Source organism: Rhinoderma darwinii, chromosome 1 (assembly GCF_050947455.1).
Source record: "Rhinoderma darwinii isolate aRhiDar2 chromosome 1, aRhiDar2.hap1, whole genome shotgun sequence".
Lineage (NCBI taxonomy): Eukaryota > Metazoa > Chordata > Amphibia > Anura > Rhinodermatidae > Rhinoderma > Rhinoderma darwinii.
Window position 1 is genome coordinate 232,667,394 of NC_134687.1, and position 24,071 is coordinate 232,691,464.

General features: G+C 39.9%; 1 protein-coding gene across 5 annotated transcripts in view; it reads right to left on the reverse strand.

The window, feature by feature from the left end:
• TNKS (tankyrase) overlaps positions 1-24,071 on the reverse strand; it is a 253,487-nt gene that overhangs the window by 26,021 nt on the left and 203,395 nt on the right. For 3 of the 5 annotated variants that reach the window (XM_075862253.1, XM_075862247.1, XM_075862272.1), the window contains 5 exons: positions 22,584-22,772; positions 21,934-22,171; positions 20,596-20,678; positions 6,739-6,859; positions 5,256-5,353 (listed from right to left, as the gene is read on the reverse strand). In XM_075862253.1, the coding sequence (XP_075718368.1) occupies positions 5,256-5,353; positions 6,739-6,859; positions 20,596-20,678; positions 21,934-22,171; positions 22,584-22,772 (729 nt within the window). The remainder of the gene's footprint in view (positions 1-5,255; positions 5,354-6,738; positions 6,860-20,595; positions 20,679-21,933; positions 22,172-22,583; positions 22,773-24,071) is intronic. The other 2 variants (XM_075862262.1, XM_075862280.1) reach the window with 1 other exon arrangement.

Genomic DNA, 24,071 nt, shown 5'->3' on the forward strand with positions numbered 1-24,071 from the left:
AAACAACATCAATTAACTCCTTGCTGCATGCAACTTCTTCACACCCCCGACATACAATCGAAGCAATTCCGACTGGACAATTTCTTTGGGTGAAGAAAATCTGCTCAACTACTGAGGATTTTAAACTCCGATCGGAGGAACTAAAGGATAGGTTTATCCAGAGGGGCTACAGCTATCGGAACATCCGTAAAGCATGTCATCGAGCCCAACAAACTCCACGAGATCACCTCCTTAAAACGGCTATTAAAGACCAACATAAATCTAAGGTGAGATTCGTTGGTGGATTCACGTTGGGTGGAAATGCGTAACACCCTGAGCAAATTTTGGCCGGTTTTATTGACTGACCCAATATTGCAAAGGGTGCTGCCTGATTACCCTGCCATGGCACTTCGTAGAGCACGCAATTTGCGTGATTCTATAGTACATAGCTACTTAACACCAACTAAACCGGGGAAAGCTTTTGGCACTAAAGGCCCAAAATTGGGATGTAAACCTTGTGGGGATTGCCTGAGCTGCCCCAATATCGAAATATATGTAGGCATGACCACTCGAGAACTACATGTCCGTGTTAGGGAACATGTTAGGGATATTGAGAATGCCAAAACAGCAGTTGACGCGGAGCTACTAAAAATGATTCCTAAACACTTTCGACTCCACCATGCATGTGACTCCAGACTCTTGAAAGTGAGAGGTATTGATCATATCAATATGAGAGGTGGTGACCTCAAACTCCTTTTGCAGAAAGAGTGTAAATGGATCTGGAAACCTCAAACAGTCTTCCCTAAAGGTCTAAATGAAACCACCCGTTTCTCTGCATTCCTCTGATTGCTAGCTCATTTTTAGTGGTGTTGGTTTTAGTTTTTATTGTTTTAACTTACTCATTTGTTGTGATTGTTACTAATTACATTTCTCGTTACACAGATGAGAAACATGTCAACGTTTCAATTTTAATTGTTGAAGTCTCTTCCTTTTTCCTTCGGGACGCTCATGGACAACTTGGATGTCATCTCTGCCCTGTGACTGCTTTTATATCTAATATATATATATATATATATATATATATATATATATATATATATATATTGTTGCTAATCCATATGACTTTTTATGTGTGTTTCGTACATTTTGGTGTATGTACATTCGCATACATGCAATAGCACATGTGTTAATATTGACACTGTACTCACTTACCTGTACCTTTTAACATATAGTCACTTATCACAATATATGGTTGGGTTTGTACAGATAGGACATCATATTATACACTTGGTTTTAGCCATCCTTTACTGTATACACAGAAGATCTGTTAACATCAACCTCTGCACTGTACCCTGCTCAAAAATGTTGTCGTTTCGTGCTTATTCACTTGTTTTTTTTTCTCTGTATTCAACTATTCACTAGTTGATCCTCCTCACTTTTTTTTTATCAATATGCATGTATATAGATTTATATGCTTACATATTCTTACCTCACCTTTCACATATTTTTATTTTGGCACGACATCTATATCTTGCATTTTGAATTTTTATCCTTCACGGTCTCCTACCACATATTTTTCCACTGCACCCATAAATACATATTTACAAATTTTTTTCGTCATCACACTTTATATGCATCACCAATCCCATCACTTCACCAATTTGCTACTTTCGGATAACATGTATTTTGACAATTATATACACATTTCTCCTTTACTACATCGCTTCACTTTTATGTGTGCGCGCACACATATTTATTCACTCCTTTTTCATCATCTAATATATATATCTATATCTATATCTATATATATATATATATCTATATATATATCTATATATATAATTGGTTCTACAGATCTAAAAAAAAAAAAAAGTCATTATTTTCTATCTTTTACATCATTATATTAAAGCTATTTATATTTATTTATATATTCCTATATTTTATATTTATCATCATTTATTTGTGTACAGCTTTAGTATTCTTTTTATACGTGCAGTATGGTAATCGATATATGTATATATATTTATATATGTACATTCAATAAAAATGTATTTATTATATATTTATGGGCAGCTGTATATATATATATATATATATATATATATATATATATATATATATATTACAATTTCTCTATATTTGTATTACTGTTATATTTCCCCTTTTTTAATTGTATGTCACCATGTCCTAAATTCATTCATCTCGCATTCCATTCTGCTCCACTATTTCCAGGGTCTATATGTGTATCCACACAGATGCTAAATATATTGTATTTTGGATACTTTATCCTCCGTTTATTACTTCTATTTTACATTTATAATTATAAATTCAGTTGCACTTCACCCATACATTACACGTCACATTTTTCAGCATCAGTGTTTTTATCATACTTTAACATTGGTTTAATTCATTCACTGCCCTTTATTCATTTATTTTCCGTCATCTCCTTGTTAGTCATTCACAATGATTTATACCATACTATTTTTATATATATATATATATACATATATGTGCATTAGTTTGCCATATTCACTATCTACCTATCTCGTTATCTATGCACTGTATATGTGTAAACTGCCTCTTACGCTAAACCTTTTATCAGCACTACTTTGTCTTGCTTCATTCCCTGTGTCGCTCTCTCGTTGGTGGTTGGAGGCCGGCCCCCGTTTTCGTCACTTGTGACGGGTCAGGTTGCTTGATCCACGTGACCGGGTCTCCTTGACGCAGTCACGTGCTTCTGGCTCCGGCTCGTCGCGGCTGACGCTCTCGTGGGCGTGGCCTCTCTGCCGTCCAACGAGACAGCGACCTGTAAGTATACAGGGCGGACAATCTTATCATCCAGCACCTATATCAGGTGCAACAGACTCTGGTCATTGGTCTGTTCCTACATAAATAGTCCCTGACTTCAATCCAACACCACCCCCAGGCGAAGGCATTTGCGCCGAAACACGCGTTGGGGTGGATCTCAACTGTGGCTCTTCCCGTTTTTCACCATGGGTATCTTAGAACTTCATACTATGTTCCATTTATGTTTCTAAACATATCTCTCTCATTTCTTCTATGCATGTTTAACCGTTTTACTTGCATAGTCTATGTATGTCGCCCAGTACCTTGTCTGTACACTGACCAAACATTATACACTGTTTGAATCTGCTAGTCATTATTTGTGTCTATATTATGTTTTACATTGGGCAATACCTGCACATGTCAATGGTCAACAAGAATCAACAATTGAAACATCTACTGGGTACTATCATCTACAAAACTTACATTATAGTCAATTATAGTCACTTGTACTAGCTACACTTACTACTTCAGTGGGGGACCCACACATATCTTATTTGTGCATATTTGGGGTATTCCCAGTTGAGTTTCCTTGTTTTAACTGTTGGTCTATGGATTCTTTATTATTATTGTATTATTTATCTCATGTCAATAAAGTATTTTTCACTATCTCTTCGTTTCTCAGCATCCATTCTTTTTTCGGTTACATATATTCAGTTGTGATGCTCTTTGGGTTTAACACCCTTTGAATCTACCCATTGAACCTTATATATATATAATTTACTTTATATCTGGGTATATTGATTCATGCTGCTTTTTCGGTTTGGTTGTGGAGAGAAGTGTATGACGCTGACCAATCAGCGTCATACACTTCTCTCCATTCATATCTGCAGCCTCATACACACACTATAACATTACTGCAGTGTCCTGATAATGAATATACATAACCTCCAGCCAGGACGTGATGTGTATTCTGAATCCTGACCACTTCTATAGTGTCTCTGTGATTTACAGCATAGCAGGCGTAGTCTCGCGAGATTACGCTGTAAGCGGTCATTGACAGCGAGATCTCGCTGTGCTGTACTAATGTATCGCAGTGTATTGCAATTTTTACAGGCTCCTGTTGAGCCCTGCCAGAGGAGCAGAGAGAAGGCAGACCTGGGGGGCCTTCATTAGGCCCCTGGGCTGCCATGATAACCCACTCTTTCTAATGGCTAAGGGCCTGTTCACATCAGCGTTGGCTTTAATTTCCGGGGTTGTCGGAGGTTTCCGTCGGGTGAACACTGCAACAGAAAGGCAAACTGAAACCACAGCTTCTGTTTCATTGGTAATGGTTTCCGTTCATAAACATTCCGGCAGGTTTCCGTTTTTCTGACGGAATCAATAGCGCAGCGAGTTACGAAAACAGCGTAGCTCAGTAAGCATGGCTGTTTTCAGAAGCCCGTCCTGCTGTCCACTGATGCTCTTCCTGGATGTCAGCAGCTGCTTTATCAGGCAGGATGGGATCCAGTGGATATACCATAAACGTTTGTGGTGATACATGTCGGTCAAGATGCAACCCCTTCAACAAAAATGACATAACTATCAAACAAGTGACAGACCGCTGAAATCAGCGCTTATGTCCTTACTTTATGAGAGGGCAGTATAAAGTTGCTGACAGGTTCCCTTTAATATCATTACGAGTTTTACTGTGTAATATCCTAAAAGGCATCAGAGGTGGAACCCACATCTATCAGACATTTATGGGATTTCCTGTGGAAACAACTTCCCGTTTAAACATTGCTTCACGCTGGGAGGAAGGAGTGCAGTAAAGTTAAGAAAGCTGTCAATCATCGGTGGCTGGGCAGGGAAGGAGCAGCTCAGGAATACGCCGAACTCCTTCCTCTAAGCACGATGCAAAGTTGTACGTTAACAAATAAGACATATCTATCACACATAAGGGACAACAAATCAGCGTGTGTCACTACTTTATGCTGCACTCAGAAAGGGCAAAAAGTTGCTGACCGGTTCGCTTTAATCTGGTTCTATTTCTATATTATTCTACAGAGCTAATGTGTTTAGGAAAACTTCGAGCAGTTGTATTAATCCAGGAGAAATGACAAACATGGCAAAGGAGAACAATACAGTCTTCTCCTTGAATGCACCTAATACCAGCTCCAGCAATACTCGCGCCGCGCTCATCAGTTTCACACTTTAGATTTTCGGAGTGTAATATCACATAATAAATTTAAATAACCAAAACTTCAAACAAAGCCGGCTATGTGTCAAGAGTTCCTAAAAATAACACATTTTGTTAAGAGGAATTCGTTCCACGGGGCCAGATACAATATTATATCACCCAAGATTGTGGTGGGAACCTAAGTTATTACAAACAAGGCACAAATGTATACTACGTGCGTACTGGCCTTGGGCTTCTTTATAAACATGTATGGGGCAGTGTGCTGCTGAATAAGCGTATTTGTAGAAAGAGAATTCAGTTCGGGAGCAATTACCTCTTCCTCAACAGATTGGTATTCTTTATCATCTGAAGCAAGATCCAAGAGAACAGTGCCTTGGCTAACACAGTGAAAAGTCAAGTAAGGATTGGATCCTGAAATGAAAAAGAATCAAAAGGTAACAAAACCATAAAGGAAATTCAAGAGCCCCTGGGCTGTTGTGATAGTAGAAAAAAGGAGTATTGATGGGAAATTTCTGCACAGACCAAAAGCAGAACACGAAGCACAGCCAAGCAATTATTGTGCCGGTACCTGAATGCCTCAAAGCTACCCAGTCCTTGAAAAGAAAAGTCTGGAAGATTAATTGCACAAAGTGTTCTGTGGTAAGAAATAATGGAAGATCAAATCCTCAGTGGTGCGCAGGAGACGTCTCTTTCCAAAAGAGTCTTGCAAGGCCAAGCAGTAGTTCAGTCTTATTTAAGATTATTGATGTATCTTAACTCTCAGCAAAGTACTTTTTAACACTATAACCTCATGTGATTATTGGTTCTCTACATTGTCCCTGGTTCGGTTTCCATTTTACTACCACCGAAATGACTAAATACAGTTCCAAAGATTTTTTTTATTTACCTATACTGTTTTGGGATTACAATACACACCTTCAGGGATTTATTCATTTCACGGTTGAACTTTTTATATCTTTAAGGCTTTGTTTATACCAATTTGTGGTGTATGTTTGAAAATCTCCCTATGATCACTCGGAACATATGAAACTGCATTCCATATAGTTGCATATGTTGTCAATTGTAAACTTTTTTTGTGTAATCCCATTGTAATGAAAAGCACAAGTAAATATAGTAGAAAAAAAACTAAACAACCAAAAAAAACACAAAAAAACCTGCATCCAACCGAGGTAAAAGCCAAAAAGGACACTTTTGGCATGCATTGGACCAGTATTCTTATGGACAACATTCTGCATAAATGTTGGGAGACTTCGTAAACTGCTGTGGCGTTCACACATGAAAAATCTGCAGTAAATCTTCCCCATACGAACATTTTTAATACTCATGCCATGCTCCATTCATCATTTCTTGTTTTGTCAAGAACGCCTTTCCTCTAAGGCTCTGTTCACACTTGCACAGGAGTCTGTCAATAATTCTGGTTTACGGTATTTTTTTTATGGTAAGAATAGCATTAATGTTACCAGATTCAGCACAACTTCAATATTGACTGAAAGAAGTTTTTTTTATTACTATGTAAGTTTCCCTTATGTGGTAACCCTAAGCATACCTGAACTTTCTTTACCACATAATCTTATTTGATCAAGTCAATACCTCCAGTTCCTTCCTCCCTTCCACCTAAACCTTCTTGTGAAGACCGTATTAGAGAGCTCCTTAATTTCCATAATCATTCCCAAATAGGTCACAAGGGAAACCAATAATCCCTTACATACAAGCTAAAATGAGACATAATGAAGAAGCATTTAGAAGTCATTTCTGTTCTGCACTGGATACAGTTTTTGCACTTTCCCTATAGTTACCTTGTTGGCCTCCCAGAAGTCTCTCAACCCCTTTGATCAACTTGTGACGGTGACCATAAGCATTAATACCAATCTCCTTCAGCTCTTCGTGACCCATGTCTGCGAGTACATCTAATGTGATCTGAAAAGGGATTGAAGAACACATCACTGTCAGTGGTGTCGGGAATTTTTACTGCATCACAATATATTCTTTACCGCTTAGATTTGTAGAGCAGAGAATAATAATAACGTCTTAAAAGAATTAAACATGACTAACTACTAATTGCTTCTGAAAATAGCTTTAATCTCGGTCTTTGTGATTCATGTAAGAGACAGTCATTAGCATTTCTTAAATACAATTTTGAGTGCATTAAGAAGGCACATTTTGCTGGTATCAGAATTAAATTACTCCAAAAACTAAATATTGCTGCTAATAAGCAGCGGTAAAACGGTATACCTCATATTATATTTGTTCATTGTGCAATTTTGAAACACAATTACATTAAAAAAAAATAATAATCTTTAAAAAAAAAAAAAAAAAAATGAAGACCGCTTCTACAAAAGAAACCTAAGCATTTTAATTTGAAGTTTTCCTGCAACACACAGGCCATAGAAAATGAACTAGAATCAGACAGGTTCTAGTATTGGATTTAGGTCAATATATAATACCAATGAAATCCTGTAATTGAAAACCGCCAACACAAAGAAGTGAAAGTATTTTATTAGAGGTCAGTCAAGCATATATCTAACACTTCAGTGCTTTCCTATCAAAGGAGAGGCTGCATTGAGCTGGTCTATAGCCAAGGCATCCCGAATCGCACTTTTTTTTTTTTTACCATGGGCTGGTTTGAAGGCAGAGTTCACATCTGTGTCGGGCTTCCATTCATGGGTTCCGTCAGACCTTTCCGTCAGGGGACCCCATGAACGGAGAGGCAAACGGAAACCATAGCTTCCGTTTCCATTACCATTGATTTCCATGGTAATGTTTCCGTTTGTCTCCATTCAGTAAGTTTTCCTTTTTTTGGCAGAATCAATAGCGCAGTCAACTACGCTATTTATTCTGCCAAAAATACGGAACCCACAAATGGAACCCCAACGCAGATGTGATTGAGCCTTACATGTTTATTTGATATGCTACTCGTTTAAGGCTTTGTTTTATAAAAAATAAATAAATAAATTTTTTAAAAATTAAGATAATGTGTAAAAAAAAAAAAAAAGTTAACATTAATAGTACTGAAATTAAAAAAAAAATAAAATTAATAAATATATATTATATATAAATATATATATTAGAATGTAAAAAGAACCCAAACATTTTTTCCTCTAAAGTAATGTAAAAAATAGACAAAAAATTGGTATTGCTGCGTCTGTGAAAGCCTGAACTTTTACAATATACCATTATTTAACTCGCACGGTAAACGCCCTAAAACATAAAAATTGGAAAAACTCCAGAACCAGTGTTTTTTAGTCAACTTGGCAGCGCAAAATTTTTTTTTATAAAAAGTGATCAAAAAGTTGTACCAATAAAAACTACAGCTCCTCCTGCAAAAAGTAAACCCTCAAACCACTCAAATCGATGAGAAAAAAAAAAAGTTATGCCTCTAAATTTAGTGAAACAAAACAAGGTTTTTTGTTTTGTTTTTTTTTTTCTTTCTAAAAGTAGCAAAATATAAAAACCTATATAAATTTGGTACCACCGTAATCGTATTGAGCTGTAGAATAAAGTAAGATTATCGCAAGGTGAAAGACGTAAAAACGAAACCCAAAAAAACAATGGAGGAACCAGTTTTTTCAAATTTCAGCCCACAAAGATTGTTTTTGCAGTTTCCCAGTACATTATATGGTAGTTTAAATTATGCCAATAGAAACAACTCCTCCGGCAAAAAATAAGCCTTCACACCACTCTATTGACTGAAAAATAAAAAAGTTATGGCTCTTGGAAAGCAAGGAGGGAAAAATGAAAAAAACAAAAAAAAAAACGGCCCACTCCCGAAGGGGTTAATTGAAATAAGGTTGTTTGGATACCAGAATATGGACTTCGATACTGATACTTTGTGAAGTAATGCAATTCTCGATACCAAAACAATACTTTTAAAGTTTTCTGATGTGAGGCCGGTGATAGTAATTAACCGAATCTTGTTTCTCACAGTCCTAATAGACAACATTGGGTTAATGTGTGAGGTACATGATGGGGTTAATTACTATTCATGTGAGGCACATGGATAGTTGAAAATTCATAATACCAGTGCCTCACATTAATAAATGAAAACAATTTAGTTTATTTTTTTTTTACAGCGCACACCTCATAAATGATGCTATAAATTTGTTATGCAGGTTATTATGGTCGCGACGATAGCGAATGTGTGTATATTTTATGCATTGTTTTTTTTATTTTAATGTTTATTGTAAAAAATGTGTGTGTATTATTTTGGAGTTTTTTTTTTTTTTAACATTACTTTCTTCTCACTTTCTCCTTGAATGCTGCGGTTAGCTTTGATCGCAGTATTCAAGGGAATAGCAACCTCTGATCTCAGGCGTTCGAGCAGGGCTGCGGCTGTGTAATACACAGAATGATGTGATGCGGCCGCTGCTGAACTCATGGGGTGTTTTCCAGTGCGCCCGCCATGTTCTCAGTCTTCAGGAACGACGGCGGTGCCGCCGCATCACATCTTGCTACCCACTAAATTCATGTGTTACAATACTAAGCTGTGTGGCCGGACGGCTTATGAAATGCATGAATTAACGGTATTGAACTGTTTGAGGGTATCAATATTTCCATGCATCCTGCAACCCTAATTTTAAACAGTTGTGAACTATTAAGCTGCTGTGACTTCACAACTATGTTACCGTCAGGTATGTTGCTGTGACATCAGTAAGTTCCCATCAGGTAAGCTACAGTGACAGTGTGTTTTTGTCAGGTAACTGCTGTGGCATCACAACGGTTTCATTCAAGTAAACTATTGTGATATCACAAGTGGGTTTTAGTCAGTCAGTGAGATACGCCGACATGACATTACTACTAGTTTCAGTCACGTAACGTCAGAGGTGGAAATACCATATATACCAGTTGGAAATCAAGGAGCCCTTTTACTGTTCTTGCACAGGGGCGCTCTGCTGTTGGTGACCGCCCGTGTCATTAACCATGTGTGACGGGTCCTCTAAAAATAAATAACTGGATTTAAACACTACACTATTTGCTTTAAAAATATGTTAGCTTTGAAGGACCCCTACAAGATCTATGACTAGTGCCACTCGTGTCCTATATCTTCCAGTCAGGAGACAGAAAATATTTGAAACGTAGGGAGAAGTTTCTAACCTTATCAGGGATTTATAGGGGCGAAAAATTGCCATTTCTTGAACTGTAGTCATCAGTGGCTGTAGCAGCTTCAGAGACTGTGCAGATGGATTGAGTCAGTTCATTGATCTCAGCCATTTCCTTTTATCCCTGGCAGATTTATGTCCCTTTATCTTTACCTTTTTATTATTTTTTTGTACAAGTGGCAAGCCCTTCTACGATTAGTTAGAATTGTCCTTCTGGAAACCGACAAACAGATGGTCAGTACAGTCCTGGTCCTCGTTTACAGTGTGGCACTTAAAACCAATTTTGCAACCCTCATGCAATATGAGCCTTATATGACATAATGCGCCACCGAGTTGCAACAATAAATTACAGTCATTATCTCTCCTTTTATGCTCCTTTAAATTTTATTTGCAGCTGCCGCTTGAGATTGGATGTTGCTGCTTAACCCACTGGTAACCAGTATACCGAAGTCCTTTTCTTGAATTCCATTTACTGCATAAAGCCCCACTATTGCTGCAACCTAGATTTAGTTTCCATTTACGGACATTACATTTCATCTAGATACCTTCCCAGACTGGCAGCTTGTCAAGGTCCGTCTAATATTACTCGATCAAGCTGAGCTTTAAATATTTTACAGACTCGTGTCAGCAGCAAATACTGACACTTTATATTGCATTCAAAAAGTCATTAATACAAGTTATTCATTTTGTTTTATTTCTACATATATTTTTGTTAAAAAATGTAAAAAAATAAAAATAAAAAAAATACACTTTCACTTTTGTTTACAGAAAGTGTCTCTTGGGACATGATATGATCTTGGTAACAGCTTTTAAGAAAGCAGCTAAACAGTAAGGCTGAGTTTACACATCGATTTCTGTTTTTATTCGTGGCAAAACGGCACATTTTTGACTGATGGGTGAACCTAGTCTAAGAAGAGTTTTTAAACTACTATAGACCCCTTTCGTGTCCTAGATGTTTCAGGATGCCCTTGCTTTACCTCTGCAGCTGGCAGACATTTCATCAAACATAAAAGGTGTTTTCAGGGCTCATCAAAAATGAGACCAAGGAGGGAAGGGATTTAAGAAAAAAAAAGAGCCATTACTCACCCGACAGAACCCTCAACGCTCCGGTCCTCTCCACTGCTGTACAGCATGGGACTACGGAGGCCAGTGATTGGCTGCATTGATCACAGTTAGGCATCATTTACATGACCGTGATCTACGTCCGTGCAACGCGCGTGCTTTTCACGCGGGTCGCACGGACCTATACAAGTCTATGGGGGCATGCAGACAGTCCGTGAGTTTTGCTCAGCGTGAGTGCGCTGAAAAAAAACTCACGACATGTTCTATATTTCTGCGTTTTTCGCGCATCACGCACCCATTGAAGTCAATGGGTGCGTGAAAACCACGCAGGTCGCACGGAAGCACTTCCGTGCGAACTGCGTGATTCGCACAAGAGCGGTCAAACTCTGAATGTAAACAGAAAAGCACCACGTGCTTTTCTGTTTACAAACATCCAAACGGAGAGTCTTAGAGATGAGTGAACCGGGACAACCGAACCGAACTTCACCGGGTTCGGCCGAACTCGTTTTGACCGAACCCGGCAAAAAATTTTCCGCTACGCGACGTCAGGAGATAGTCACTGTCCAGGGTGCTGAAAGAGTTCAAACTGTTTCAGCACCCTGGACAGTGACTTCCGATCACAATATACACGAACGTGTAAAAAAAAAAAAAGAAGTTCTGACTTACCGATAACTCCCTGCTTCTTCCTCCAGTCTGACCTCCCGGGATGACGATTCAGTGACAGCTGCAGCCAATCACAGGCCAAGCACAGGCTGCAGCCAATCACAGGCCAAGCACAGGCTGCAGCCAATCACAGGCCAAGCACAGGCTGCAGCCAATCACAGGCCAAGCACAGGCTGCAGTGGTCACATGGACTGCCGCGTCATCCAGGGAGGTGGGGCCGGATGTCAACAGAGGGACGCGTCACCAAGGCAACGGCCGGGAGACCGGACTGGAGGAAGCGGTAAGTATGAACGTCTTTTTTTTATTTACAGATTGCTCTATCTTGTGATCGGAATTCACTGTCGAGGGTCCTGAAAGCGTTACTGCCGATCAGTTAACTCTTTCAGCACCCTGGACAGTGACTATTTACGGACGTTGGCTAGCCTCACCTCTATGATGGCGGCTGCGCGAAAATCACGTAGCCGCGCATCATACACGGATGACACACGGAGCTGTCAAGTGCCTTTTGCTTGCGCAAAACGCTGCGTTTTTTTGCTTGCGCAAAACGCACACGCTCGTGTAAATAAGGCCTTACATTGTAACATAGTTAAAAAAAAAAAAGATGTGTCCATCAGGTTCAACCAAGGGATGGTAGGAAGGAAAGGGATATGGGTAAACTTCAGAACTTTGCTTTACTTCTAACGGTGACATTATCTTGGCAGCAATGTCAACAAAGTGGTGGGGACCGCAGGGGATTTTTCGGTGCGTAAAGGCTCTTTTTGTGTTTTATTTTACTACATTACACCTATTGATATAATGGTTAATGCACATGAAGAGCAAACAGTGTTTATTTCATTTATATTCCCCAGCACTGCCTTATCCATGCACTATATATGAAAACTAAGAACAGGTTCACTTTTGAGGGACAAAAAAAATCTGGATTAAACGAATTCTGTTTTACTCTTCTGTAAGTGACAATGATATGCTTAGCCTTAGGCCTCATGCACACGACCGTAGCCGTGTGCACGGCCGTGATTTTCGGGTCGGCCGGCTGCGGACTGTCAGCCGCAGGCCGCACGCAACTCGCGGGACATACACATGGCCGCCGCCATTGTTTTCAATGAGCCCGGACCGCAGAACAGGGCCGTAATAAGACATGCCCGTTCTTTCTGCGGTCCGGGCTCCCGGCCCGTGCAAGGACCGCAAAAATTACGGTCGTGTGCATGGCCTCATAGAAAAGAATGGGGCCGCAATTCTCCCGTGGATTTTCGGGGGAATTGCAGCCGCAAAGACACGTTCGTGTGCATGGGGCCTTAGGCCCCATGCACACGAACGTGTTTTTGCGTCCGCAATTCCCCCGAAAATCCACGGGAGAATTGCGGACCCATTCATTTCTATGGGCCCATACACACTATCCGTGTTTTCACGGGTCCCCGCATGTCCGCAAATCCGTGCCGCACAAACTCAGGACATGTCTTATTACGGCCCGCAAATTCGATGCGGACATGCCCATAGAAGTCAATGGGCCCGTGGAAAATGAAGGTACACCTCCGTGTGTCAACCACAGTTTGCGGATTTGCGGAAGTGTTGCTAGGCGACGACCGGGAATGAGTTCTGTCGTCATCCTGTTTTACCTAGGCTTTTTTTTTATCCGCATTTTGCGGATTACATACGGATGAACTGCGGATTACATATGGATGAACTGCGGAGGACATTTCACGGAACACGGTCCTGGAATTTGCGGACCAGAAAAAAACTACGGTCGTGTGCATGAGGCCTTAGCACTAATGTGGGAGAACAAAATCAATATTTTTAGACAACCAAACTTTCCCAGCCAGCCATTATAGGATCACTCCAATGATTCTTTCAGAATATTTTCAAGATAATTTTATTATGAATAATTCATACACGATATTCAGTTGTCCGTTATATTTTATTATGTGATTACATATGTTATACATATTATGTTATTACAGCGATTGTGATAAAGACCTAGGTGAGGTCGAAACGTCCAAGAAATATCGCTTGAAAAGGAATATCGTGTATGAATTATTCATAATAAAATTATCTTGAAAATATTCTGAAAGAATCATTGGAGTGCTTCTAGGTTTTATTGATCACTATTGTGGGTCATCCAGCCCGAACCTTCATAGCACCAATACTACGTCTATATAAGGTGTGCATCCTTACATATTTGAGAATAGCCATTATAGGATGTTGGAATAATTGTAATTTCTCTTTAAAACTTGGAATATATTACTCCTATAATAATAATAATTTAAAAAAAACAACCCAAAAAGTTGCAGTAACAGCTCATGCACCTAACCAGTATCTTTAGGGCCAAGGATGAGATCAGATCGTAGCTTTGGGAGAGAATTTCTTTTGGGAAAAGCTTTCCCGATCTTCCAGGACGGGCTCGGATCCAATCCATAGCACTAACTATATGGTTCATGCACGGAGTCGTAATATGCCCAGGTGCATGAGCTGTAAGTTCGTGCACAGAAGGAATCACTACATCAATGTCAGCAAGTATGGCAGATAAACTATGTGAGCCACTGACATTATGATACACCTATGAATGAGGTATAGGAGAATGCAGTATCATTAGCACACATACTTATTCTATTCATTTCTCAAAAGTAAGGAGGGTTTGAGGAACCTACTCTGCCAAAAACATAGAAATCTAACAACAACAACTGAACAGGCGATCATGCAGCACAAAAACACAACGCATAGAAAAGGGATCTATTGTTTTCATGCATATTTGCCTAATTTCTATAACTTCGAGAAAAAAACAAAACCTCCAGCGGAAACGTCACTTTTCTTCATTGCATCCCTCAACCTGATTGTGTATCCAGCTGCGGACTTGTATATTATACTCACAGTCTGGCCTCTTCCCTGCTTCTGATCAGACATCATCTTGAATTTTAGATTTCACTGTTTTCCCTTCCCCTGTGCTATACTATTAAACCCATGATGCCTCAGTGCAGTATCACATGAGCAGCTAGAGCCAGTAACATCTCTACTGAGGGAAGGATAATCACAGGTCCTCCCAGCAGGCATTCTCCTATATGAGCTAAGAGATTATAAGTATATAGCCAGGGAGGCCTTCTCATAACTGTGTGATAGGAGCCTGTCTAATCATTAGCACTAACGGGGATGGGAGTTCCTGTCCCCCCGTGGACAGTCTGTGTGGAAGAGTCCATACAATCTCATCATACAGGAAGTTCTGGTGCCTGTCTGAGTGATACAGGCTTATCCCCCATTGACTCAAGCAGAAAGAGCATTTCATCAAATCCTGATTCAACACAGTTGCTATGAAACAGCCTCAGTGTGATATATAGTGATATAAGCAGCAAGAAAAAGAACGGGTAAGAGACTAACACATGGAATTTGGTCGGAGTGTCCCTTTAACCAAACCTCCAGGAATATGCATATTCAAATAAAAGTGTCATAGGGAATCTCTAGTTACATAGTACGGTTGAAAATAGACATACGTCCATCAAAATCAACCAAGGGATGGGAGGAGAAAAAAAAAAAAAAAAGCACTGAATCATAGTACGAATAGGTTTGGGCTGTAGTCTAGGAAGAGATGGAAAAGGAAAAAGGTGATAATGCCAAAACACCTTACTCTTGTGCGACAAGTGTTCTCACACACCTAATTGTAAAAATGATGGTTGAATGCTTTCAGGACGGATGTGCCACTCAAAATTCTGCGGTCACACTTTATCATCAAGGAATGATAGCCCTAAAAAACACAGGTAAGAAGTCTAGCAATAGACTGGCAATGACTAGCAATAGAGCAGACCTGGGCCACTTATGCCTCATCACGTCTGGCATATTCTATACCCACAGATCAGAAAGAATTGGTACAAAAAGGGACATCCCTACATGATTCTATAGATAGTACTATAATGCTGCTAAATTGTTCCTGATGGGGGTAGTAGACAAGAAATCAAAATACAACAGAGAATATGTTGAAACACTAAACAGCACAATAAATCATGTATGTGGACATAATGTAATGTCATTTTTTTGACTTGAATATATGTGGAAATAAGATAAGGGTATATGAGCATTGGAGAGCGGACGATGGGGATAAGGGAGTATGTAATGTTCTACATTGCTCTGAATTTCCAGTACTCGGGATAGTAATCACTAGTGGCAAAGTACAGAATGCAGATTTATGTATATTATATATATTTTACCCTGTCTTTTACAATATGAAATCTCCCCTTTAGATTGCGTTGTTTTAGGGATACCCTTGTTCAACAGCTTTAACCCCTTTAGGACACAGATGATTTTTTCAAATCTGACATGTGTCACTTTATGTGGTAATAACTCCGGAATGCTTTTACCTATCCAAGCGATTCTGAGATTGTTTTCTCGTGACATATTGTACTTTATGTTAGTGAAAAAATTTGGTCGATAAATTCAATATTTGTGAAAAATGTGCAAAAATTTGCATTTTTCTAAATTTAAATGTATTTGCTTGTGAAACAGATAGTTATACCACACAAAATAGTTACTAGTTAACATCCCCCATAGGTCTACTTTATATTTGCATCATTTTTTTTCACGTACTTTTATTTTTCTAGGACGTTACGAGGCTTAGAACTTTAGCAGCAATTTCTCATATTTTCAATAAAATTTCAAAAGGCTATTTTTTCAGGGACCAGTTCAGTTCTGAAGTGGCTTTGAGGGCCTTATATATTAGAAAGTCCCCATAAATCACCCCATTTTGAAAACTGTACCCCTCAAGGTATTCAAAACCACATTCAGAAAATATTTTAACCCTTTAGGCGTTTCACAGGAATTAAGGCAAAGTAGAGGTGAAATTTACAAATGTCATTTTTTTTGCCGAAATTCATTTGTAATAAAAAAAAATCTGTAACACAGAAGGTTTTACCCGAGAAATGCAACTCAATATTTATTGCCCAGGTTCTGCAGATTAGAAATATCCAACATGTGGCCCTAGTGTCCTTTTTACAAGGAATAAAGGAGAAAAAGCACCCCAAAATTTGTAAAGCAATTTCTCCCGATTACGGCAATACCCCATATGTGGTCGTAAACTGATGTTTGGACCCACAGCAAGGCTCAGGAGGGAAGGAGCGCCTTTTGGATTTTGGAGCGCAGATTTTGCTGGATTGGTTTTCAGTGCCATGTCGGGTTTGCAACGCCCCGGAGGGACCAAAACAGTGGAAACCCCCCAAAAGTGACCCCATTTTGGAATCTACACCCCACAAGGAATTTTTCTAGGGGTATAGTGAGCATTTTGACCCCTCAGGATCTTTTTTAGAGCTAAGGTGACCAAAAAACAGCGATTTTGGCGCTTTAAATTCTTTATTTATTACAGCGTTCACCGTGCGCAATAAATTACGTTTTAATTTATTCTGCCGGTCGGTACGATTACGCCGATACCACATGTGTATAGTTTTTTTTACGTTTTGCAGCGTTTACACAATAAAATTAAGTTTCTATAAAATAATTTATTTTCTGGGACACACTATTCTGAGCCGTAACTTTTTAATTTTTTCGTCAAAAAAGCTGTGGGAGATCTTGTTTTTTGCGGGACGGGTTGTAGTTTTTATTGGTACCATTTTGGGGTAAATGCGACTTTTTGATCACTTTTTATTCTATATCTTGGGAGGGGTGGTGACCAAAAAATAGCGATGCTGACAGTTTTCCGTTTATTTTGTTTGCGGCGTTCACCGTGCGGAAAAATTAACATTATAGTTTCATAGATTGGGTCGTTACGAACGCGGCGATACCAAATATGTGTACTTTTTTTTAACGTTTTCATTTTTTCCCTATAATAAATGACTTATTATAGGAAAACAAAACCTTTTATTTTTACACTTTTATAAAACATTTTTATTAACTTTTGACACTTTATATTTTTGTTTATTGACTTTTTTTTTACACTTTCTTTTTTTGACCTGCAGCTCTGATCGCTGCTAGAATACATTACACTACCTAGGTAGTGTAATGTATTCCAACTGTCAGTGTGACGTCACAGTCACTCTGACATTTGGTCTACGAGGATCAGCAGAGGCTGATCCTCATAGGCTGACATACATGGCAGACTTGGGGGCCGTTGTCTGGCCCCCGGGTGCCATCACAAGCATCAGAAGCCCCCACGATTGCATGGGGGCTGCTGATGCGCTACAAACCCGCTACATGCGGAGATCGCAATCGAGCTTCCGCATGTAACGGGTTAATTGCCGAAATCAGCGGCGATGAGCCACTGATCGGCAACACTGGAGAGTGTCAGCTGTCGGGGACAGCTGATCTCCAAGTTCCCGATGCACACTGTCGCCGACAGTGTGCATCGGGAACGGCACAGTGACTTTCTGTCACTCTGACAGGAAGCCTATCAGGACCAGCCGAAGGTTGGTCCTGATGGGCTTCCGTCCATGGCAGACACGGAAGCCATTGTTTGGCTTCCGTTTGCCATACTAACTATCGGCAGACCCCGCGATTTCGGACGGGGGTCTGCCGATATGTTAGAAACCCCTAAAATTCGGCAATTGCACCCGATCGCCGAATTTAAGGGGTTAATGCGCCGAAATCAGCGGCAAAGGACCGCTGGCCGGCAAGAGGGGAGTGTCAGCTGTCGGCGATAGCTGACCTCCCGGTTCCCGGAGCACACTGTCGCCGACACTGTGCACCGGGATTAACTCAGTAACTGTACGTCCTCGTGCGGGAAGTAACCTCCCGCAACGACGGACAGTTACGTCCTGGTGCGGATAGGGGTTAACTTACATTGACTTTAATAGTTTTTTTCGGGGTTTCCGTCATGACGTCAACCTGTTTCCTTTATTTTGGACCAGATCTGTGACGGCGGTTTTGAACGGAGCCTCCGATGCAGCTGTGCACAGAGCCTTAAGCTATATATTTTTTTTTCATACAAGAATCCTGATGTACACTGTCTGCATAATCCCGTGCAGTGCTTATTGAACACTTCATATGCAGAGATGAAGGCGACACTGGTTTCAAGTCTATGCCCATGTGTTGTACATCCAACTGGTTAAATACAGCTTGGCTAAATATGAGGGCACTGTTCGAGTAACACTCATGTACGCTCAGACTAATTCAGCACTTTGGTTTCCTAAGCAATAGATGTATTTTTTGATATTTGCAACTTCAGAAACACACCAAAGAGGCAGCAGTGGGTTCTAATACTTCAAGTGCCACCACTTTCAATACTACAGATTTAAAACCCCGACTTGTGGTCAAGACGAAGTGAAGAAAGGTATCTGCATTGCAACTTTTGAAAGACAAAAAAAAACAAAAAAACAATTTTCTTTTTAAACAAATATATTCTCCGGAGATGTTCCATGAAGTCTTCACATGCATCACAACTTTTTTCATTTCAAATTATCTTTTTGGAACAGGCCCAGATTTGCAGGATATATGCCTGCTGGGAGTATCCTGGTATGAGAGATTAAAGATTTTACCTGCAAAATTACCCCCATTGGTGTGCGTAATACTTTCTACAGTGCTGGGAGTATCAAGCCTCATTGCTATTCAGGAACATGTGGAGTTTAGCCTCAACTGTTCCGAAACCAAATTTATTCTGTTTTTCAGCATGCAGTGAACAGATCGGAAACAACCAAACTGAAGCTGCGGAGTAAACAGAGAAAAAACGTGGCGTGCAAACAATTTTATTTCACAGAACTGTATTCTGAAATATTCAGAACAATATATGTATGCCAATACTAAGACCAAAGCAATCCAGGGGAAGGACTGCCCAGACCTGCAGAATATCTTGTAATTTGATTTCTTAAAAATTGCAGCCCACTCAAATACAGCAACCACTAAAGGGATGCACAGATGATCCTGGTTTTCATTACAAACATTTGTGTAACCATGACAGAATCTACTTGCCAAGCATAACGGATATTATATAGGAACGGTTGGGCTGGGTTTACAGAATGACTATCCCCAGCGGGCACTGCAAATATAAAAGTGTGCCACATACCCTATGAACCGCAAAAACAACAAAGAAACGGGTATGAATATGGCAACTAAAAAAATGCTAAATTATTATTTAGTGGCCATATACATACCAATTTCTTTGTTGGTTTTGGAGTTTGGGTTTACAGAATGATCGTGGATTCAATTCTAGCAGAGATAAAGGTCATGGAGGTAAATGGTCGTAATGATCTGATCAGTTAGAAGCGTGACCTACATAAAAATGGTCGTGATACATTTATCGTGATAAGACAGAATTGAAATGGTAAGCAATGAATCCTATTATACAGTGGGGACGTGTTGCCCGTAGTGGAGGTGGTGGCATGAGGACTCCTCTTCTAAGAACACCTTATGTTCTTAGCTAACGACTCCCCACTTGGATCTTATAAAGAAGGTAATGTAGTCAGTAGTATAGATGTTCCCCTCTGGGTTTACTGGCACTTTTGCATTTCCTAAGCAAGATCTTTAGACTGCAGAAATTTAAGGCCAAAATATATATATTTTTTTAACAGTATGTAAATAAACTTAAATTTACCTTCAGCAGCGCAAAAAGACGACCCCAAGTCCATGAGGTGCGTCATGGTTTGTCTACAATGACAGATCTTGTCATATGTGCCAGGGTACACACATGAACTGTTCCTATGATCATAACTTGGCAGAAACGTGAATAAATAAAAAGCTAAACTGTTAAAATACCTGGAAGCTGTAGACAGAACGGTTAGAGGACAGCCTGTTTATAGTATACGGGGATGTGGTTCACATCATCCTACTGCAATTATCTTTCAATCTCCTTCAAAGCAACACATCACCCTCCTTCAGGTTGAAAGTAGAGATGCTGAGAAGCAACAGAGATAACACTTTTGGCTGGCATCCTACCTGTTCAGTTTCAAAGATATCCCGAAGGTGTTCTAGTCCCAGGCTTTTCAGAAACTGATTGATGTTTATGTCAAGACCTACAACTGCAAGGGAAAAAAAGGACAAAATAGATTTCTTGCAACGTACTTAAAGATAGCCAGAAAAGCCCTAAAATACCTTACACAACGCCTTATGGCTTATTATCTGTACCGTACCAAAAGACACAGCATTTGATGCAAAGAACAAAGAAAAAAAAAGGAAAAGAAAAAAAAAAGGTTTGGCATAGCAAACAGATGTAACAAAAAAATAAAAATAAGCCAAAAGTAAATGAGCCAATTCGCATATATAGATCATGTGTTATTTGCAATGGTCTTAACAGCAACAGTTAAATTAAAGGGGTTCTCCCATCAGAAACATTTATGACATATCCACAGGATATGTCATAAATGTCAGATAGATGCAGGTCCCACCTCTGGGACACGCACCCATCTCTAGAAGGGGGCCCCCTAAACCCCATTCTTCCGACCCGGAATTAGAAAACAGAGTATCACGCTGAGCTACGCGGTTTCTGTAAGTCCCATAGAACTGAATGGTAGTTACAGAAACAGAGTAGCTCGCACGCCACGCTGCTTCCGTGACGGACATTCACTACTATGGAAGTTACGGAAACAGTATAGCTCCGCCGTTTCCGTAATTCATGGTTGGAAATCACACGCTTCAGCCACAACACAGAGCAGTAGAACAGGGTTTAGGGGTCCCCCTTCTAGCGCTAGGTGCGGGTCCCAGAAGTGGGACCTGCATCTATCTGACATTTATGACGTATCCTGTGAATATTTAAAAAAATAAAGCGTTTGAAGCAACACAAATCCCGATATCAAGAGCGGTGACACGCTGTAATATCAGACAAACCCAGTCTGACGTAATGTAATCCTCAGACAAAGCGTGGTTGAACAGCAGCATACGTCTCCCAAATTTCAATCAATATGTTCTTTTATTGGTCAAACATCCAGTAAAAAAATGGCAACGTTTCGACCCGTGACAAGTGGAGGGTCTTCTCAAGAAATTTGGGAGACGTCTGCTGCTGTTCAACCACGCTTTTTCTGAGGATATCCTGTGGATATGTCATTCATGTCCCTGATGGGTACACCCCTTTAAAGTTCTTTTCTAATTAGACTTGTACAAAAAAACAAAAAGGTCTCAACATTAACACTTTCTGGTCACAATTCTAAAACTGAAAAATGTTTGCTTCTCTGGACTCAAAGCCAGCTTATAAATTGGCACAGTATTTGTTAAAAAGATCTTCTTGATAATGGGCCTGCAACATTCTCAATTTCAGCCAATCACAAAACATAGTTTTACCTTCACCTTCTTTCCTTTCTGTCCCTGCAGCTCCATCACCAGCGTTTGAAGATCCACCCACAGCGAGATCAGCCAAGGGACCAGTTAGGTTGTCAATGCTGCTGGCAGCAGAGAGACATGAGGGGGTAGATGCTGGTGAAATAATGGAGGCACTAACTACTGTTGCTTGAGGTTTGAAGCAGCTAGGTAAAGCCTCAGGAGGCATTGCATCTATGAGCAGAGCTCGAATATCATCCGCCTAAATCAAAAGTAAAATACTGGAGTTAATTTATCTAGCGGCTCCGATTCAAAGACAGAATATTAAGGAACACAAACATCAAACATGGTCTTTACTTAAAGTATGGGATCACGCTGCCATATCTGTCACCATGTTATGGAGCAGGAGGAGCTGAGCAGATTAAGTATTGTAAAATATAGCAGATTTAGTCAAATTTGAGCACAAAACTATACATCAATCTGTTCTATAGCATATATCCAGCACATAGGGCAACAAGGGTAATGTGACAGATGTGCTACTATCAGAATGCATGTGGAGGATAGAATTATATCGTTTTACAGTGCAATTAAATAAAAATGCCAAATATCCAGGAAATAAAGCATCCCAGAATAATTTATAACAGATAGACCAAATCATAAAGCAAAACACTTACTGTAGCTAAATCTAGGGGTGTTTGGTTTTCTTGGTTCTTCATTGTGGGATCTGCACCATGAGCTAAAAGCAGAGCACACAACTGCGTTCTTCCTTTCTGGGCTGCTTCATGTAAGGGAGTAAATGCCCATTTATCCGTGGCATTCACACAAGTGTTGTACTTGATCAGTAATGCTGCAATGTCAACATGCTAGAAAGAAAAAAAAAGAAACATTAAAAATAAAATAAAATAATAAATATATATATTTATTTTGAAAGAGGTATTCCAGCCTACAGCATTTTTCCCCTAATAGGTGATAAATGCTGGGTTGGTGAGGGTCCGACTGACAGGACCCCCACCGATCAGTCCCCCCTAGCCATCAGTCGACGGCTAGGAGTTTGAACAGAGCGGAGGCAGGCATGTGCGGTGCCACTCTATACAGAGTCTATGGCACGAACGGAAACTATCCAGTGTATATGTGAAAAATGCTGTGGGATGGAATACCCCTTTAGTGTTACTAACAAACACAGTTTTCCAAAGGGAGCCCATCACTAGGACAGATCCCTTTAACCCCTTCAGTACTGAGCCTGTTTTGGCCTTGAGGACGAAGCCGATCTTTTGAAATCTGACATGTGCCAATTTATGTGGTAATAACTTTGGAATGCTTTTACCTATCCAAGCGATTCTGATACGGCTTTCTCGACATAATGTACTTTATATTAGTGAAAAAAATGAGTCGATAAATTCAATATTTATTTGTGAAAAACAACAAAATTGTGAGAAAATTTGCAGAAATTAGCATTTTCTAAATTTAAAAGTATCTACTTGTAAAACAGATAGTAATACCACACAAAAGAGTTACTATTTCACAAATCCCAGTCTACTTTAGTCATAGTCAAGTCATAGGGCCTGTTCACATCAGCGTTGGCTTTCCGTTCCGGGGTTCCGTCTGAGGTTTCTTTTTGGTGAACCCCGCAACGGAATGTCACACTTAAACCACAGCTTCCGTTTCAGTCACCATTGATATCAATGGTTACGGAAACATTGCTAATGGTTTCCGTTCATCACCGATCCGGCAGATTTCCGTCTTTCCGACAGAATCAATAGCACAGTCGACTCCGCTATTGATTCCGTCGTTAAAACGGAAACCTGCCGGAATGGTGATGAACGGAAACCATTAGCAATGTTTCCGTCACCATTGATATCAATGGTGACTTAAACGGAAGCTGTGGTTTCAGTTTGACTTTCCGTTGCAGGGTTCACCCGACGGAAACCTCAGACGGAACGCCAACGCGGATGTGAACAGGCCCTTAGTCTACTTTATGTTTGCATCGTTTTATTTTTCTAGCACGTTACAAGGCTTAGAACTTTAGCAGCAGTTTCTCACATTTTCAAAAGGCTATTTTTTCAGGGACCAGTTCAGTTCTGAAGCGGCTTTGAGGGCCTTATATATTAGAAAGTCCCCATAAATCACCCCATTTTGAATAACGCACCCCTCAAAGTATTCAA